We start from the raw sequence: 21,928 nt of genomic DNA, 5'->3' as shown, positions 1-21,928 counted from the left end.
AGCCTATCATAGACTCGATTACTAAAATATTCGATATTTACAGCCTTATGTTATTCTAACGCTAATATAGCTTCCTTTTTAGCAGGCCCCTTAAATGCTTGCTATTAACTTGATTGAAGGTGGTTCTTCTCAAAATTGACAGCGGTGTGTTCATGACACTAACGTTAACCATTCAACTTCGACTAGATGCGTCAGAAATGATTAACCAGATAGGACATGTAAATAAATGTGAGCTGAACAAGCGCTTTTTTTATTTTATTTATTTTTATTTTTTACAGATTGTTTCAAAGCAGCTTTAAAGACATAACAGGAAAATGTTGTAATATTGTTAAATAGAAGTAGGTAATAGGTAATACCTATTGGTTGACAAATAAAAAAAATATATATTTCTCATTTTTGCCTATGTAGGAGATCCCTGTTTATTATAATTCTAATTCTAATGATGACACGAGTAATGATACATGGTGATATTATTAATACACATGCTTATTCTTTCTCTGTCTCTTTCTGGCCTACAGATACCTGAAAAAGGTGAATGCTGTAGCAGGAAAGTGTGGGACTACTTCTGCAAATACTTTAACTTTAGTATTATAATTTATTTACAGAACACACACAGACTGTTAAAACCAGCTTCAACTGGAAGAAAGTAAAAGTGTTTTTTTGACCATTAAAAAATATATACTTTTGATGTGCAATTGTTTAGTCATTGAGACTATAATCTAAGGCTTTTTTTTTTACATAATCTCTTCTGGAAAATGGTTTATACAGCCCACATACATAGAACAGGCAGATATTTTGCTATTGAATGTTGTGTAAGTGCAGTATATAGGAAATGGGTCTAATATCCAGTTTATTTTCAAAATCAAAATATCGGCTTATAAATCGGCTCTTTTCGAGTTAATATCGGCATCGGCATCGGCCCCCAAAAATCCATATCGGTCGGGCTCTACTCAAATCTGGCTGGCGAGATCCACTTTCCTGAAGAGTTTAGCTGTAACCCTAATTAAACACACATTGACATGCTAATCAGTGTCTTCAGGATCATTAGAAAATCTCAGGTAAGTGGCTTTGATCTGATATCAACCTGATGGCTCAAACTAAATTAGTCTGTTTTAAGATTTTCAGCTTAACTTTCAGGTTTCTGGATTGGCTGATTAATATCTGCAGACAACCTTTTTTGCATGTTTGGATTTTTTTTTTTTTTTTTTACATATTGGTTTAGTAATTAAAACTTTGTAGTTAATAATATACAATATAATAATTCAATATAATAAAATATAAAGATAAAAAAATAATATACATGTTATATCAATTATATTCATAATTTTGAAATATTTTGAAATATTTGTATACATAAGTTTATGATTCTAGTAGTTTGTCTATACATTTTTAATTGTATCTTATTTATATTAAATTGTATGTTCGTGTTGTTTTTTTTCCTGTACTGGAGGCCATTCAGTAAGTAGTTAATTAGCTAGAACAATTAGTTTAATATTGTTACAATTTTACATTTCAATGTAGAATATATATTAATGCATTATATATTCTTTATGTGATGAATATTTTAATTATTTAATGTACTGCAGTGGTTCTCAATCCCAGTCCTCATGTAAATCTGGAGGTGGTGGTGTTAGCGCAGTGGATAAGACACACGTCTGTGGTGTGGGAGACCCGGGTTTGAATCCACTGTGAGACACCAATGTGTCCCTGAGCAAGACACTTAACCCCTAGTTGCTCCAGAGGCGTGCGACCTCTGACATATATAGCAATTGTAAGTCGCTTTGGATAAAAGCGTCAGCTAAATGAATAAATGTAAATGAATAAATGTAAATCTCAGAATTATACCATTAGAAATTCATGTTGTTTTTTGTGCAAAAGTGACTCAAGATGATTGAGCAGATCACATATGGAATGCTGTCTTGAAAGGTTTGCACATTATCTCTAAAAATATATTTCTCTATGGAGAAAATGAATGAGATTCTTTCTTCTGGAACCCTGTAGTGTGGTGTAATGTAAAGGCTTGTCTGGGACGAGGTAGACGGTCGCTGGATCTGTGCCGGCTGTCTGATGAGGTTGGACTAGATCTGTCTGCTCTGAGATGGGAACCGGTTTCCATCTGTCATCCTCACTTCGTCTCTTCTTCCTGAGGAGCCCCTGTGGGATACACTGATCCCGGTCCACAACACTGGCCGGGCTAGACAAATGCCTATACTACATAAACACACTCATCATAATAAATAATTAAATGAATATCTGGCCTTGAGTGCCAGTAATATAAACGTTTAGGCAATGGCGATTCCTCAGATTGCTTGGACTAGGGTAGATAATGGTTAATCTGATACAGATGGAAGGTTTTTTGTTAGACAGCGCTGTTGTATGAGGTTTGTTTGAAATGCTAAAACAATTGTAACCATTTGACCCATGAATGTTTGGATGAAAGTGGATTGTCCCTAAATTATTATAATTATAAATTGTATTTTTTTATCATTGTATATCATGAGCTCAATAAAAGCATTAAATCAAAGAGATTCCACCAGGCAATGACAAAGACTTTTCATGGACTGTCCAACAAACATCCCGGATGTCCCCTGAACTTATGAACTTTTTTTTTTTTCATTAATAAATGGCATATTATAGAAATTTTATATTTATCTGTATTTTATACTGTTATCCATTGCTAAAATATTGTAATATATTCACTCACTCATATAAAGCACAGCTATATATTTTATTTTATTTTATTTTATTTTATTTTATTTTATTTTATTTTATTTTAAATACTACATATTTGCAATATGCAATTTGTTAGCCATAAAATGAAAGTAATTATTGGCTAGTTCAACTCTACATAACTTAATGTTATTTACAAATTTATTATTTATGATATTTCTTTAAAAAATTACCTTGGAAAATATATGGGGAAAAAAATACGGAAAGCAGTATCCCCTTTTTACTTGGTTGCATTTAATCAAAACTTTATTAAATATTCATTACATTACATTGCATTACAAATAGTAAAGCTTTATTGTATTGGCCATTTATTTGTTATCGGCCATAACATAAAAGTAATTATCATCATATTTTGCATCCCTTGCGGCACCTTTAATTTGAATGATTATGTTTGACAGTCTTTTTGTATTTTTATGGCACATGGAGGAAGTTTACCTCTGCTATATTATACTTAATTTTTTACAGTTCCAGGACTTCACTCAAAAAATTCTTTGTTTGACAAATATAACCTGTTTTTTGGAAGTTTAATTTGTGTTTTGGACGTTTCCTGAGGATGTTATAGCAGAACTTGATCGGACCCATGGGTTCTCTTACACTTTCAATTCACCGGGTCATTTGCCTTCCCCTCAAATCAATGCAGCATCAGCCTGTGGTGTTTTAATGCTTCTCTTGTCCTCAGATGCTCTGGGGGCTCGTCCTGCGGTGAGCGAACCCCCTACAGCGCTCCGAACCCTTTAAAGGGCAAAGAGAGTGAGACGCCCTCGCTGTGTTTGTGTGGATGTGGGGTCAATAAGAGTGGAAGGAAAGGGAGGGGGGCGAGGGCAAAGGTCAGACCCCCTTGCTGAGAAATGTTTTTGTAAGCAGAAGAATTGCAGCGTTGTGAAAGAAAACATTGTGGTGGGATGGATGGGGGTAGGAGTCCCAAAGAGGCCAGACCTCCTTAAACCAAAGTCAGGTACAGAAAGTGGGATGTTTCAGGGAGTGTTGGGGGTCTTGATATGAGTGGGAATGCTAATGGTACTGCTTTCCTCCAGGTATTACAGATCTTATAGGCTTGAACAGACAGGACTCGTGGTTGAGGTGGTGCTAAGAAAGGGATAGCAGGTAGTCTGTTGGTGTGAACAACCAAATGAGAAGCCAACTAATCTCTTCACCCAATTCCAAATACTGAGTTTTGTTTAGAACTAGGAATATAATCACTGGAGAAGATCCAGATCTTCAGTTCAGGGTTTTGGTTACATGTTCCAGAAATTGAAGGCATTGTGTATGGTTCTTGACAGCATGCGTCAAGGAACCTCTCCGTGTCATTGTGTACATTTGATCAATGGTCAATTACTGTATGATAATCAAACTCAGCACTGACTTTTCCAAATGACCTAATGATGATAAAATTGAGTTTGGCCAAAGCATTAAGGTTTCCAGACTAATGGGTCTTGTACTGTACAAATAAGTCTGTTTTGGGTTGTAGTTAGGGTATTCTAGGCAGCTGCTTGTCAATCCCATAAGGCCTATCATTTAGAAATCAACTGTTTGTGCTACACCTTATACTGTCAGAAGAAGATTTGCAAAAATGGCACCTTTATTGGTACATCAGCTTGTCACTGGGCAGAACCAACAATTGTATTGTTTTTTTGTGTAGTTTTTTTTTTTTTTACCTGAAAGTTATATTTATATTTAGCATATTTAATTTTTTATTTTGTGTTTTACAAAGATTTATATAGTAGCGTAGATTTAATTTAAATTTATTACATAATATAGAGTTATAATATTAGTAATTTATATAACATAATATTAAATAGTTTTTGGCCAGTATTTCAGATTGTATTAGAATTTCAAAAACGTGTGGCTCCCCAAAAACTTAATGGTACTTATGAATGAATAATTAATGATTTTTTTTTTTTTTGAGTACCTTGAAAAAACATAAAACATAATTAAAATATGAAAAAAGGAAAACAATGTATTAGCATTTTTGTTTGGTTACCCAACAAGTCATTAAATATTTTATTTTATTTTATTTTATTTTATTGACATATCTTGTTTTTTCAAGACACGTTATATACATTGGAGGAATGGGGAAAACACTCTAGCAACCACATAGCAACATGTCCCAGCCATATTTGGTCAGTAGAATATCACAGAAGCGAGGCTTTTGACTGTTTAGGGAAATGGATGGAGGCCCATTTACAACCATTCTTATCCTGGACCTGGAATATGGACACACGGGGATGGGTTTTTCCCGATATGAGGGCAAACTCCAGCACCGTGGAAGCATGTTTTCCATGGATTAGCAACAGTCACACATTTCCAGCTGCTTGGGTTCATTTGCAGGTGAAGATGTTGTGATTTTGCGTTGGTATGGTTGGAGGCAGTGATTGATATATCAAACAAACACAAGAGTGTGGATTTCAAGTGTTTGTGTGTGTGTTTAAAGGATTTATTAGCAGACTTTAGGGTGAGTGTATTTGTATAAGGCGAATTTTAAGGGTGACTCTGAGAGTATTTGTGGGTTTGGGAGATTTATGCCAAGCTGTTATGTTTAGCGTAGTATTTTGAGGCAGATATATGAGAATGAGTAATGTTTAACAGGGCTAAATGATTGGACAGGGAGAATGATATAACGCCACTCGGAGGCTCTTTTCGAAGCTTTACTGAACAAATCAAACCAACTGTATCTGAAATTACATACGTTCACTCATTCACTGTTTACTATATATTGGATACCAAAGCATTTGCTATATCGGTAACAAGTGAAAGAAATGACTGAATGATTTCAATCTGTGATTGAAGCACTGGCTTAATGTGTTTATTATATTGTATGTTTTTAATTGTATTAATTAAATTAAAGCACTTTGGGGCAGTGTCTGTTGTTTAACCGGCTAACTGTCACCCCGTCCCGTATACGGTACGCCTACGTTGACTATACTATATTACAATCAAATCTAATCTAATCTTGACAAACTATATATCGTTGGAAAGGTCTAAGACTCCCAAATATATATTTTACCAATATTTTTTGTAAAAAATTATGTAGGAAAAGTAATAGATGAATTTATGACAAGAGTGCACCCTCAGAAATCTACATTACAAAAGGAGTTTTGACCTTTTTTTAAAAATAAGACTTCCTCGTTGCCTTTTTCTCTATCACATTTTAGAAATCATCAGAAGTTATATATCACTTGAAAACATAAAATCTCAAAATTCAACCTTCAAAACCCATTTTAAAATCAGACATTGTATTACCATGTAAATGGTACCTCAAAATCATGTTACAAAATGTTTTCAGTCATGAATTAAAAAAAATTGGGTTTGTATCATGCACATTCAAGTCTATCTTCAAAAACGTGAGTGACAGTTAACAGGTTAAAAATTGTGCTATATAAATAAAGTTGCTTGCTTGCTTAATAATTTTCTATTCTATGTTCTTTTCTTGCTTATATTATGTTCTTTCTTTCTTATATTTTTAGTTTTTAAAATAATGTATAGGATGTGCATGCATACTTGCTTTCAATATGTAAGGAATAAATGAAAATAAAATATGGAAATACAAATATTAAGTTTTTTTTTTGTCTTTCTTAAAAGTCACTTAAAAGTTTATAAAAACCAAATTAAACCATCATGAATAAAAAAAGAGTGCATATTAATGGATTTGAAACATTTTTAAACTAGAAAAGTCCACTGAATGGCTAATGGAGTATGGTGCACAATATTGGGAGCAATTTTGGACACTGTGTGTCTCTCTTTCTGACTGCAGAAGGAGCAGTCTTTGTAAGGTGACCGTATACATCAGGAATGTGTGTACACGTTAGAGACGGGCCTGCTGGGGCTCTGCGAGGGCTCCGATCTGCTGTAGCATGCTGCTTTTAAGAGGAGGTGTTTAAGTAACCACTGCTGTAATTTAACATCACTTAAGGGCAGATCTGAATACCCTGGAATGACTTCATTCACATTGTTAATTTACAGATTAAACGCTAAGAGGATTGTAGGTGAATGGCTGTATTTACCACGCCTCATCGAACGCCTACAGACACTTTCCCATGACGCTTTGCAGGGTGTTCACATGGAGAGACCAATGCTTTCTCTTCTGTACTAGGACATAAAACCTGAAGCCGCAACAAATCACCCTACGTTTGAGTAGCAGCCTCACATTTCAGCAACAGTCTTAAAACGATATGAATGTTGTTGCATTATATAACACTATAGTGCTCAAACCATACAGCTGTGTTTGAAATAACATGTTACAGTACTGCTCTTCTAAATCTGCAGTCTGTTTCTTTTCTTTACTATGCAACTTGATGGTAATGCTACAATGCTGCATATTACTATTTGAAAAAAAAGTATATATACAATGTTATATTAAATATATATAATATTTCATGTATTAGTATGCATTAATATAAATGTAATAATGTTAATAAATAACAATAAAATGTAAATAATATATATATATATATATATATATATATATATATATATATATATATATATATATATATATATATATATATGTATGTATGTATATTTATATATATGTACCTGTAGCTCAATTGGTAGAATATTGCGTTATCAAGCGCAAGGTTCGGGGTTCGATTCCCTGGAAACATATGATATGTAAAAATTGATAGCCTGAATGCACTGTAAGTCGCTTTGGATAAAAACATTATATTGTTTAATAACTTCATATCAGTTATATGTTGTATGCAAATAGCTTAACTTATATGAAGTTATGCAATATCTATGAAATATACATATTTAAATTAATTAATTAAACTTGTGAATATTAAATGTTTGTTTTTATTGATAAATATAAAAACGCACGCACAATTTAAGAATTTGAAGAACTTGCTTTATGCTGTGAATATACTGCAATTAGTAATTAGTATTCTATTTCATTCCTAATATAGCTCAAATCTGGCTTGCACAGATTGACTGCATGTGTAATTCTGTGACATTTAGGTATTTTTGAGTGTGAATAAAGTGTTCAAATACTTTTTGGGACTCATGCTTGCTTCTCTCCTGAGCAGAGTGAGTTTGTGATGGAAACGCACCTCCTTTCCGGCCTCAGCCGTGATGGCCATGTGCCCAGTCTGTGTCTGGTTGAGCTGAAAGGATGGAGAGAAAGTGAATGTGTCAGAACCAGTGAGAGACAGAATGAAAAGAGGGGCCTGGACCTATTGGATGAAGCTTTTAGTAATTAAATAAGGGCATTTTAGCAGGCACATTGATACGTGTGGGTCATTTAAAGGAAAAGTTCATTTAGAAATCAGCCTTATATTGTATTCCATGGAACAGCACTTCCTGTTTGTGTCTTGCCCCGCTGTAGTTCTGTGAGAATAGAATGTTATCTTTCTCCTCCAGCTCCTCTAGGAAAGTTCTTCCCTTGCGTCAAGTTCAAAGAACGCCATCAAAGAGAATCACAGGTGGCTTAACAGCAGCGTCTCTCTCACACACACCACCATCTGGAATCATTGTTGTCCTGTAGTAACCGCATCTGAGACCAGGTGCTGCTGAAGCTTATAGTACACTTGTGGGAAAAACTTTCTGCATGTAGAGGAGTCTGACGCACCAGAAGTGACAGCCGCAACTAAAGTTGGTATTTATTCTATGTTCACAATTGTTTTGAAGATATTAAAATTTAAAATCGTTACACACTTACCTTTAATGACCATTAAGTTCCCTAAAAACTATTTGTTTTGTAATTTTTTTTGTAATCTTTTTAATTTTACTCATTATATTTCTCATATTAAATCTAATTTGCTATATTCTATGTATGTGTGTGTGTGTGTGTGTGTGTGTGTGTGTGTCAGGCAGTTTTAGCAATGTGGTCTGTGAATTTCATCTGATCACCAATCACAAATCAAAGTTTCCTGATAGGGCTGTGCCGATCACACCCTCATCTTTTCCGATCTGAAAATGAACGTGGATTTGCGCATCTTCTCAGTTAACAACGGCTCTGTGTAGTAACAGGTGCTCTATGTGAAATCACGCACCTGAGGGAATTTACTGCTGATTAGAGAACCGGCTTTACTGACGAGATGCGCATTACGATCGGCCGATCGTGATCGGCACAGCCCTAGTTCCTGACTGTCCTTAAAGGAGTTATGGTTGATACACCTAGTTGGAAGGTGAAATTGTAATGTAGTAATGGTTTTGCTGAAATGACAAGCAGTTTTGTCTTGGCAAGGTTGAGTTGACGGTGATTGTCCTTCATCCAGCAAGAAATGCCTGTAAGCAATGCTGAGCTGTGAGCGGCTATCTTCGGATCATCAGGATGGTATGAGAGGTAGAGTTGTGTGTCATCAGTATAGCAGTGATAAGAAAAGCCATGTTTCTGAGAGACAGAATCTATTGTGATGCCATATAGACATAGAAGAGAAGCGCTCCAAGAACAGAGCCCTGAGGCGTCCCAGTAACTAGATGTTGTGACTTGGACACCTTACCCCTCCAAGATACCTTGAAGGACCTATCTTACCACTGGAGTGTAGTTCTGGAGATGCCCTTTGCCAATAGGGCTGACAGGAGGATCTGGAGGTCTAGCGATTACATATATGTATATATAGTGTATATTCGTTTTTTTGGTGTTGTTTTTAGGTGTTTTATGTATTTTACGATTTATTTTCACTTTAAAAAATAATTAATACCTAGATTTGAAAAGCTGAAAAATATTAAAATATATGTATTTAGTGATATGTCCCTACAGACAGAAATATCAGTGTCTGATCACCTTTTGCTTTTCCTCTGAAGCTCTTAATCAGTCACGAAAGACTTGTCTGCACGCTGCTGTCTGGAGCCCATCATGCCCTGCCCTGTTTGTGTGGTGATCCGCCCCACCTCTTCCCCTGTCTGGGGTGAGAGGCTGTATTGTTTGCTGTATGGATTGGTCGTCTGAATGAGGCTGAGTGCCTTTCCCAGGGGCTTAGCGTCTCGGCGAGGGGGCTGTGTATGCATTTACGCAGGCCATGGGAGATGATGTGTGCCCTGCTTCAGGGGCTCGGCCTTTGTGCCCATCTGAGAGAGTGAGATGGGCCATTTGAAAGGCTGACAGTGTTTGGGGTGATGGGATTGGGTAATTCGTAACCCCATGTGTTTAAATAGACTGTGGAAGGTTAGCCAGCCCTCCCCATGATTCCTGCATCCTCAGCCACAACTTTCCTCAACAATAACCCATATCCCAAAGCACCCGCATTGTCCTGAAACAATTGCGTAACAGCGGAGCCTGGCCGTATTGTTTTGGGGGTATGTTGACGTATGTATTTTCAGAGTAAACAAGGCAGTATCAGTAGAGGAGTGTGTTATGTTTGTGGGCCAAGATTCTTTGTCAGTGTTTCTCGGTCTAATTCAGTTCAGCCTCCTGTAGTTGTGTGAATAAAAGCTCACAGAGTAGACAAGTCTCTAGACAAGTCTCATTCTCTGCTCTCTTGAGTTCAGATTGAGACATTTTCCTGTCTTGCCTTTAGCGCTTTCTTTTTATGTGTCCCGTGGCTCAATCAGTTTATGTACAAATGCATGTACAGAATGTGCAAAATGTGGAAATGTGAGAGAGTGTTTTAAGTTCAGGTAAAAAAAAAGTGTTTTGATTTCCCAAAGTGGACATTTTGGCATTATTTACTCACCCTCAGTTCAAAATAATTTTTTCGTCCTATCATTTGTTGCATTGGCATGTTGCACGGAAATTGAGCATTGTTGATGGCACGTCATTTGAGTACTTCAGCAGAAGGGAAGATTATTAGTGAATTTTGCTTTCAATACAGTACCAAGTATTATAAAGCCTAATATTTTCAATACTTATACCATTAAGTGGATGGCGATAGCCTTGAGGGCAGTGCAATGACATATCATACTGTTGTGCTACAGGCGTCCCGAATTCGAATCCCGGCTCAAGAACCTTTCCTTATCCTGCTCCTCTCTCTCTCCTATATCACTTCTATACTGTTCTGTACTAGTTTTCTTTTTAAACATATTTATGGTCAGTTATTTAACATTTTAAAAAATCACACAATAACTGATACAGACTATCTATTATTGTTATTGTTGTTATTATTATTATTATTAGTAGTACTAGTAGTAGTAGTAATATTAGTACTCGTATTATTAGTATTGTTTTTATATTTATTAACAATTCTACAGCGTAATGTATTGTTATTAATTGTTATTAATTATTATTAGGTAATTTTTAATAAATAAATACAAATAAGCATTACTATTTACAAAAACAACAACATTTATTTATTTATTTTATTTATTTTTAGGCATAAACCGATAAATATTACTACTGGACAGCTCTGTCTTTCATTTTGAATCCAGTGTTCCGGGGAGTGGATGGAGAAATAGTTCCTCTCCTACGCAGCTATTTGCTAACACAGTTCACTTATGATACAGTTTCTTCTTCATATGTTCTTCTTCATGCATTTTGTTTTATATTTTGTGATATTTTAATTTGAGAATTGTTTGTCTTCCAGCATTAGTGTCAGTCTGTAGTACTGCGATTTCAGGACTGTATGACTGCAGATGTTTTTGCATATAACAAACAAATCCTGTGGATTACTACTTTGGTGCTGTTATGCTGATTTTTGGTTCTTGAAAGTGAAATGTTTTCAAAAATTCTCCTTTGGTTTTTCGAAAAATCAATAGAAACAACATGCAGATTTTAAACAACATGAGGGTGAGTAAATTATAAACATTGGGTGAACATTTGTCTGTTGTTTTAATTTAACAAGCAGTTGACAGACTGCAGTCTGTATAGTATCTGTATGTGTAGATTGTGATGGTATCATCCAGTGTGTGTTAAAGACTCACGGATCTCAGATTGGGGATCCTGCCCGGTGCATTGATTGTTTTCGGCTAATTAGATTAGTCTAATCACATTAAGTTGGTGCCGAGGCGCGTCCTGACGGAGCAATAGAAATGAGACCATGTCATTGTTGGCACATAGCCGTCAATGTCACACCATCCCATGGAGTTTCATTCTTCAGATAAACCATCTTTGTTTGGTTTGTCCAGAGCATCTCTTGGGAGAAGACCGCAAGAAGTTTACCCTCAAGCATGTCTACAGCATTGATTTCCACTGAGGGTCATAAAGATGATTCAAATATTACAGAATTCTGATTATCTGATATTATAGTGTTTATAGAGCTGGTACAGATTCAGTAGATGTCTTGTTTACTGTATCATCAAACCTTTCAGATATAGACTAGGATTTCCCGAACTAATCTCAGTCTATAAATCCAGATGTCGACTTACATTAGTGCTTTGAGGAGGTCTGTCTTGTACAGTCATTTCCTCCATTTACAATAGTTCTGATCTGCTGGAATTTCCTTATGCAGCAACAGATGTCTGCAAGGCTCCGCCCCCTTAGTTAATTTTGCTCAGTCAGACAAACGTTACAGAATGAAGACACTTGGGAGTTTGTTGTCCAAATGTCAGAAAACACTGGCCAGCTTCTGTGCCAGCTGAACTTCGCTCTCCTCTCTGTGCTGCTCCGTCAGCATCTCAATATATGAGACACGTGGCATATCAGATCCCTGCCAAGCTAGGCTGGCAGCCGTAGGGAAGAGCCACCTACATGGTACTCAAAATTCATTTTCTTTTGTATGTTTCTTTCTCTCTGTGTGTGTGTGTGTGTAGGTTTAGGTAAGTATAAGAACCCTGGACTGTACTGCTATTTTTTTAGTTTTTTTTTTTTTTTCTCCCAGTGACATGTTGTACAGTATAGGGCATTTTAGTGCACCCTCTTGCTCATATCTCCTGCTTGAACATTAAATCCAGGCAGGAAAAAGAAATGTCAGACATCATTATGGAAATGAGAAACACGGAGGCCTGAAACGGGGTCTGTTGAGGGAAAGACAGCTCATCTGAGCCTGTCAGATCCAAATTTGTGGTTCCAGCTTACATAACACACCTGCAGCGGCCCAAATCCTGTCCATGTCTCTATTGTTTTTGGATGGGCCCTTTCTCCCCTCTCAGCTCCTACTGAGGGTGAAGCACAGGGTGCCTCAGTCTTACCTAAACGCAGCTGCACCATTCCCAAATAAGGCTCTAGTTTCATGGAGAGTGCTCTGGGTTGCATTCTCATTTTGGACAAAAAAGAACAATGCAATCTCTACATTTTGTTTGTCTTTAGATAAGCTGCTTCTATTGTACGTGTGCACAGTTAGAAGAATAGAACTATACATGTGAAATACTTGAAAATAGTAGGCACTGGGAGAAATAACACAACAATTGCTAGACTTATGTCAGCAGGTAACAATTAAGTTTTTTTTTTTCACAAATACTATAAAGCAGCCCAACTGTTTTCAACATTGATGATAATAAGAAATGTTTCCTGAGTAGCAAATCAGCAGGAAGGGTCATGTGACAAGACTGGAGGAATGATACTGAAAATTTGACATCACAGAAATAAATTGCTAAATAAATAAAATTAGGATTTTTATCAGGCTCCTATATTTATGTTCAGTTATTTCACTTTAAAGTAAAAAAATTTTTTTTTCAAATATTACGAAATTTTATGAAAGCATAATCAGGTAAATGTTGCTGTTTATTAGTAAGTTGTTGTTTAGATTGCTGTATATTGCTCAGTTATATTGTTATATTGCTGCAAATTATTAAGTATTATCTCTTGTTTGTGTTCTCTCTCTTTTTGTTTGAAATTATTGTTCCTTCGATTGGTCAAGATAATATTCTATTTATTTGTATTTTTTGGATCGTCCTGCTGTAGCTGTAAGTAGTAAGAGTCTTTATCGTGTCTCTATAATATGTCTTGTTTCTTTTCCACTGCAGCCTGAAGAGTTTGAGGCCGTCCACTCCCACACCTTCCGGCTGAAGACGTTCAAGAAGGGGAAGCACTGCGGCGTGTGCAAGCAGACTGTTAACAATGAGGGGCTCATCTGCAGAGGTCAGTCCAGGGGAGGGTGGACCGCCTGGGGGATGTCTTCCACTAGGGACATCTGTCCGTCCCAGCATCTGATGAGAGCTAATGGATAAAGGTTGAGATGTTTGTGAGGGGTGGCAGCTGCTCCCACTGACCAGTCAGTCTGTCCCTCTAATGAAACATAATCATTAACCCGATTAGGCCACTGAGAGAGAATGTGTGGCGTTACAGACAGGGCTTGTACCGCAGAACGACCGCAATAGCCGCTGGAAATTACATCACCACCTTTGTGACTTTACAAGCTTCCCATTATGGCAGTATGGTTTTGGGGGATATTCACCTGATTTGAGTCCTCCTGTGGGAAAGATTCAGCCGGAGTGGAATGTCAGCTTCCATGATGGGAGGTCAAGAAGTTAAAGCATGGTTTACGCCTGACGTTTCTGCACTAGATCCAAGATTCCCACCAAAAGCGAAGTTATCACCAGGGCCGTTTCTATACATATAGGCATCTGTCTCATTTACGCACCTTCATGTCATTCAAAACCTGTATGACTTTCTTCTGTGGAACATATAAAAGAAGCTATTTATAAGAATGTTGGTAACCAGAGTTTCAGCTCCCACTGACTTCTATTGTATGGCCAAAAAATATAATCAAAGTCAAGGTGAATGGAAACTGTTTGGTTACCAACATGCCTCAAAATATCATTCTTTGTGTTCCACAGAGGACAGGAAGTAATGCAGGTTTGGGATGAGATGAGGTTGAGTTAATTTTGACAGGAGTATCCTTCTAAAATAATTAAAATGTAACAAACAATCTGTATTAAGTACATTTAAGTGGGTTAATATATTAGCAGTAAAAATATGGATTGATTTTCAAATTTTATCAGAAAGACACTTTCAGAAAAACAGATATTTATTGTATATTGCATAATGTGATTATAGTGCTGATTAGTATATTATTATAGTAAAATTATGATTTCTACAACCAAAGCCTTGCTTTATTATTATTATTACTAACGCTAAACAAACAAAAAAGATAAAAGATATCCTAGTCATAGATCTTGGTCTCCTGTGAAATATTCTGAACATTCATATCATTGTTTTAATTAATTGCGTGAATCACTAGTTTTTTAATTGAATTATACTGTTTAAAGCATACTGGGGATAAAACCTTTACTTTGTTTACATAATTAAACTGCAAGATCTGAGTAAACTGTTCATATTTATATAATAAAATGCAATGAAAAAAAATGTTTTTGCAATTTTATCCAGAAAATGTTGCAAAACTAAACAATTTAAGACAGATATGGCCTGATGTGTTTATTGTATATTTATTTTTCACTTAATACATTTTAAAATTAGTATTATTTAAAAATACCAACATGGATCAATAAGGATCTTGTTGAAATGGTCAGAAAAGGGCCTGGTCATCATGATGCATTTGATAGTTTATTTTTGTCAGTCTTTTCTATAATTAAGTATTAATGATCTGACTGGAACTTTATCTCATTGTTTTGTCCTACCCGTTGATGAATTACTCAACCTTGACCATGTTCTTCTGCTGAATGGTTAAAGTTAGGACATACTGTGTGCTCATATTGGGTCAAAGGTCACGGTAAAAAGCATTCAAGCTTAGAAATACAGTATAAAGGGCGTGTTCATTTTGGTGCTTATTTAGACAAGCAAGTTATCATGGGAGTTTATTAGCCTTGAGTGATGTCTATGTCAAAGTTGTTTGGTGTATTTCTGTTTTCACATCTGAAGTTGGCGTTAACCTGCTCAAAGCCATTAGCACTTGAGTCTTTGATTGTGCAGATCCTCATGGGCAATGATTTCCTTTCAGAATGATAGATCTGTCTTTCTGTCACGTGTCTCTGGGGAGTGTGTCCCATCTGAGTGGTAATGAGTCATTGAGTTAAAGACAGTTAAGACTGTTAGCTGATTGTTTGAGCTGTTAACCTGCCGCTTTCTCCAATGCATGTCCATCACAACACAAAGGACCGAGTCCTCCTAGTGACCTCTGATATCTGAGGGCTTTGAGATGGAAAGTTCAGGACAGAGAGGTTTATGGGACCCTTTGTGGCTGGATTGGCAAATGGGATGCTTTGAATGGGCGTCAAGTGACTGAACAAAACTTCACTAAATGTTATTTGTAGCAGGCTTCCTAGGCGATAATCTCAATAATCTTTCTACATTGTTACATTTTGTACGATATGATTTCAAATTCTGTCAGTTTTATAAGTTAATTTAATATTGCTCTGGTGCTCTTTAAATTGGCGTGACAGATCGGTGTAGTCACCTCACGCGTCAACCAATAATCTTTTTACTTTTTGCTTTGAGTTACAGCATGAACTAAACATGAATGAACATCAGAAGGTACGTTGACAGAAACACTACTGAACACTACTGACTTACTGAAATGTTTAATGACCAGTGTAATCGTTCAATAACGACGGCAAGACGTCAATAAAACAGTTTGCAAACTTGCGTTGATCTCAAGAAAGCCATTCGATGTATATAGCTCGCTAATAAGATAGAAAAAATAACTCTAGAGAGCAGCATATTGCTAAATATATGCAGTATATTACATTATTGATCTTTTTTTATATAAGTTGTCTTGATTGATGTATGTTTGAATAAATCTGTTATGAAAAGAAGTGTTACAGGTATTACCGTCACTTTTTAAATGGTTATATTTAAACTAATTGGAATGCCTGCCTTATGTGCAATTTAAACGTCTAAATGCAATACATTTTTTTATTGGAGTGTTGATTATTAACTAATTGATTATTATAACTTTATTTTCGATTAACATTTTTAAATCTCATTTTGGTATATACAGTATGTGTATAGCTTAAGGCTATATTTTAACTGAACATCCCTAAGACAGTGATACTGTTTTAATCGTAAGTGTCTATCTGCTATCACCCTGACTGAGTGTTATGAGCTGTTAATCTGGCCGTATTGGCTTGTCATGCTCTAGTAGATGGAGGAAATTACAAATGATCTGAGCTGATATATGAATTGTCTCTGTTTGAGTAAATTTAGTTTGAAAGGAACCATACCTGCACTTAAAAGCTTTGGAGAGATAAGAATCCTGCCGTGATGCTCATAAATGAGCGCAGTTTTAGCGCAGACAGCTGTGTCCCATCTAATGGTAAATAAAGCATGCAGTCTGCAGGCCTGATCACAGTCGAGCACTTGACTTGAGAACAGCAGGTCAGACTGAACTCAGCTGCAAAGTTAATATGGGTTTCTGTCGTTTTTAGTGCTTGAATTAATTGCAGACATGTGGATTGTTTTTGAAGGCTTAAAGACGGCACTTCAAATATTTACATTTACATTTATGCATTTAGCAGACACTTTTATCCAAAGTGACTTACAGTGCATTCAGGCTAGGTATATATATATATCCCAGCCTATAGGCCTGCTCATATTTAAAAAAAATATATATTTTTCCAAAGTGTAAAGTGCAGCATCAACAGTTTCAGTTTTTAGACCTGCTCAGATTTCGTTATTGGGTTGGCCCGATCGGAATTAAGAGCAAAGGTCTGTTTAAATGCCAACGGGAGCTGCGTTCGAATTACGTTAGTTTTTTCCTAGTTGTAGTGATGTTCACACTCGCGTGATGCCTTTTGAAAACTTCAGAATCAGCTGCAGGGTGGGATTTGCGCTGAACGCGGAGATTTCCGAATATATTCGTGTGGAAACACGAAAATGTACCTATGTTCCGCACACTAAATATTGCTTTCGGTCATTGGGTACACACGTGCACTGTATCGAAAGCCCTGTACCGAAACGGTCCGGTACGAATACACGTACCGTTACGCCCCCACCCCCAGGATCACAACCTGCTGGAATGTCACAGTATGTCACAAAAATCTAAATTATTATTATTCATAATTATTCATCATTCCACTATTCATGTACATAAAACAAAATTCATATAGTAATATTTACTTCTATCCTAGATTTTTACCAATGTGTTTCTGAATGATGCTGCAAATGAATCATTGACTCCGTTATGAATCAGTTCAATGTAGGTGTTTGAACTCACTTAAACTCACAAGCTCTAACCAAATCAGTCTTGGATGTCTTCCATGATGTCTGTGAAACTAGTCTAATGAGTTGCACTATTCTATATTTAAACTCTAGTCTGAATGGCTAAATTAAAATTGTCATATTTACAGTAGTGCTCAAGTTTGCTGTGTGTTCAGAGTACAATAGCTGTATCTCCAGCAGCCAACGTTTGGCAAATTTAAGCAGCACCTCTCTGGATAGAGAATGGACCATTTGCCCCCCTTTTGAGCCCCCCGCCCTGTAACATGATCTCATCTGATTATTTTCATTCCAGCCGATCACAGTTTTGGACGCGTTTCCTTGCAAGAGTGAAAGCAGCCTGCCTGACTCTGTCATGACTCACTGTTGTTTCTCATTTGCTTTTCAATGGCATCAATTGATCTGGCGTGTCTTCTCGCCAGCATAAACACCTCAGGCACTGCGGTGACCCAGAGATATGAAACGATGTCAAGGGGAAACATGTACGTAAAAATAGCCTTTTCTGCTGTTTCATTAGTATTCCATCTCTGCCTCTGGACATTGAGACTGGTTTCCTTTTTAAGAAAGAAATGCAAAATCTCCCCTGATCACCCTCAGGGGTGCAGGCTGCTTTTGAAGAGACTGGATGTGTGTGTGTGTGTGTGTGTGTGTGTGCGCGTGTGTCTGTGCATGCACACATGGCAAACACATGCAAGCGGACACACACAATCTAACGAAGTCCAAGCCAGTTTACACAAAGGAGTCTGTTCAGGAAATAAGGGAGCACACATCTTTTAAAGGGGAAATGTGCAATTTCTGTGACTTGTGTTTAGTTGGAATAGTTTGGAATAGCATATAAACATAATACTCTTACTGTTTTTGCAGTATGACGTATTTATTCTTTGCAAATTACTAGGATTTTCTGTTTGCAAAGAAAAGCCAGACTTCATGATATTCAGATGACAATTATTGAAAAGTGCAATATACAACAAAGTACAGTACACTGCACCGTATCCCACAATGCATTGTCAACTTGACCTTACACTGGCAGCATAACAAATCAGCAGAGAGTAACTGCAGTTACAGTTTTTGAAACTTTTTTTTTCCAAATTTGAATTCCAGAAAAAACATTGTTGCACAAATTTGAATTAAGAATGCTAAATAATCATTTCATTGTTCCAGCTGTCCAATTCTTATATATTCAGAACAACAGCATGATTACAGTATTGGCCTAGTTTATGGAACTGTTTTCAATAGACAAGACGTTAATAGTGAGTAACCTATATTTTAGACACCCTGTTGTCTGTTTCTTTGCATATTTTTGAAAACCGTTCCAAATAAATGATGCAGAACCGACTGCTGCATGTCTTTGAGTAACAAAAAGTAGTGGCGTTTTGTTCTTAGATGAATCTATTTTTAAATGAATCACTTCAGTCAATGATTCAGTGACTCACAAGAACATTTGTTCATTTACAAATATGTAAATATTCTTAAAGCAATAAATTTATCAAAATAAAGTGAGTTTTGCTTAAAACAAGAAACTATGTGTCAGTGCAATTAGAAAAAAATAAATTGGTTATTCCTTTACAATTAAGTAAATTTATCTTACTCCATTGGCAGATATTTTATTCTTGTTTAAAGCAAAAACTAAATTCTGATGCATTTTAAGCATTAATAACTTAATATATAATTTTGTTTCTTTTGCTTATCCTTATTTGCTCAAAAACACTGCTTAAAATATTAAGACTAATTAGCAATCCTAGAATATAAGTGTATTTTGTATTAATGCACTGCAAGATTGTTTGAAGTATTATTTTTAAATTATATTCCATTTTTCTAAATAATTAACACAAATAATAGATGTATTATTTCAAAACTTAACATCTTAATAGTATGCAGTGATGCTTTTCAAGTAAATGTCAAAGAAAAAGTCAAAAAGTAAAAAAAAAAATACCTTGCATGGACTCCTTAGTTTTTATCAGCATTGCTCAACCCAACAGATTTGAGAGCTAGAACTCAGGCACATCATTGTCTGAGTTAGTTTTGTGACTGCTGGGCCAGTTTTAAACGAACAGACTGCAATTTCGTTTGACTGCTCTTAAATATCACACTTCACCTTTACAAATTTCCCACAGCAGGTCCATCAGGCACTGTTTATTTTTTCTCATCCATCCATCACTGCCGTTGTGATTCAGGCACACACACATTACATAACCACTCACTACAGCTCATTAGGGCTTCCTGAAGTTGCCACTCCTCTCCTGGAGCAGCATTAGTGAAATGAGATAAGCAGATAGATGAAGACGACCGTTAATTTCTCCCCGCTGATAGACGAGCTCTGTGCTGAGTCTAACATCATTACTTTAATCAGCTAAAACTCCCCGTCTCAGCATGACCTTCCATTTGGTATGGCAGTAAACACACGCAGGACTTCCTCCTGTTTGTGCTTATTTAAATCTTTTAACATTACAACAGCTGAAAATATATTCATGAAAAACCTACACATTTTGGTTCAAGCCTTTACTTGAGAAATCTGGTGTGAAATTAAAGCTCCGTCACCAACCAGAATTAGAGTTTTTAGCACAAGGCGTCTTTTATTGAATCTGGTTGCAGACCTTCTAAGGCACCATAACGTCTGATAATCTGCAATGATGGCAGACATAAAGAGGCATCCTAATCGACAGGATGTTGTTTAAGCATCTGATGAGGTTTTGATGACTTATTAACTCTGTATACAGTCTGAGTAGGCAGTTTTTCAGTTGGAGCCATTATGTTGAATTGGAGGGTCCAGCACCCCAAATATCATTTGAGGTTAAACACACCAGTGAGATGCTGACATCTTCTGGTTGGTTTTATATATGTGTATATTTCACACATACTTTCCTTGTGTTACTTATGGACTTTGATGGAAGTCATACAGAATTATGAAATGTTGCACATTCAAGCAGTTTTGCTCTGTCTATTTTTTGTAATAATTTACCAAAGACAACAAGCCTTTTTTTTTTTTAGCTACAACAAATTAAAGAACAAATAATGAGCTTTAGGTGTGTAATTTTTTTATCTGTTAAAAAATAAATAAATAATAATAATAAAATAAATTTGTAATTCCACTGAGAATGATTGGAAATGTAGTTTTGTTGCACAAGCCTATTAAACGATTAGTATTTGCTGGTTTTATATTCTAGTATTTTTTTATATTTGGGAAGCTTAATTTCTGTTCTTAATGGACAGTGAATGCAATACATATGAGCTAAATAACACATAAAAACTTAATTAGCCAAATGATCTGATCTTCTAAAAAAAAAAGCATATTCTATAAACTATTCTTCTAGCTTTCCCTTGCCATACAAAACATAGCTGGATTTAATTAAAATATTAAACTTGTCAAATCAGACTGTTAAAAAATATTATACATTATATTATTATAAATATTATAGTTATAAATACAAAATATATACAATTGGTGCATTTATTTTGCAAATTTTCATGGACTAATTTGAAGGGCAGCCTTACTTTATTTGACATGGACTAGTCATTATACTAAATTGTGCAACAAATATATGAAAAAGACTCTTTATGAGTATTTTGCTGCAGTGTTTTTTGTCCACAAGCTGTTTGCAGATAAATGCATGCAGTATTTGTTTCTGCCACTAGGAGACAGTGCAAGAATATACATTATGAGCCTTTATATTGATCAGAGATCCTGTTTGTGTCATGTTCACGGTTTTTAGATTGCAAAAAAAGAGTCCACCAACCACAACACACTCTGATTTTCTGAAAAAAAAAAAAAAAAAAACAGCAAACAAATCTGCACACACTTTGAAGAGTGACCACTGAATACTATGACATAAGAGCTGTAATGTGTTGAATTCAGCAGCTGTTTCAACAAATGTAGCAGCGATTTGAAAGCGTGGCTCTCAGAAGGCATGTTGATTCAATGCTGCAGTGGAGTAAAGCACGGAATCCACCCCAGATGAGTATCAGAGAATTGTGGGAAATAATCCTTACAGGATATTAAAGCTTACCATGTTGTTTCTTAGTTACTGTAACACCTGACATCACACTTAGTAGATAGAGAGTGTTCTGAATGGACAGAATGGGGTCACACATGAGTTTTCCTACACACACACACACACACACACACACACACACACACACACACACACACTACACACACACACACACACACACACACATTTTACAACAATAATAGGCTTCTTATGCGTGTCACTGAGGGTTTTCATGTACTGCGTGTGTGTTTATTGTCTTAATGAAGTTATACTTTTGGAATCATCT

General features: G+C 36.0%; 1 protein-coding gene across 12 annotated transcripts in view; it reads left to right on the top strand.

Annotated features, from left to right (window-relative positions):
- LOC127964594 (tensin-1) overlaps nt 1-21,928 on the top strand; it is a 282,126-nt gene that overhangs the window by 123,611 nt on the left and 136,587 nt on the right. For all 12 annotated transcript variants that reach the window (XM_052564840.1, XM_052564839.1, XM_052564837.1 and 9 more), the window contains exon 2: nt 13,504-13,618. In XM_052564840.1, the coding sequence (XP_052420800.1) occupies nt 13,504-13,618 (115 nt within the window). The remainder of the gene's footprint in view (nt 1-13,503; nt 13,619-21,928) is intronic.

The sequence above is a fragment of the Carassius gibelio genome, chromosome B9, assembly GCF_023724105.1.
Source record: "Carassius gibelio isolate Cgi1373 ecotype wild population from Czech Republic chromosome B9, carGib1.2-hapl.c, whole genome shotgun sequence".
In the NCBI taxonomy this organism is placed as follows: Eukaryota; Metazoa; Chordata; class Actinopteri; order Cypriniformes; family Cyprinidae; genus Carassius; species Carassius gibelio.
The sequence above is the reverse complement of the archived record's forward strand: the minus strand, read 5'-3'. Positions and strand labels throughout refer to the sequence as shown.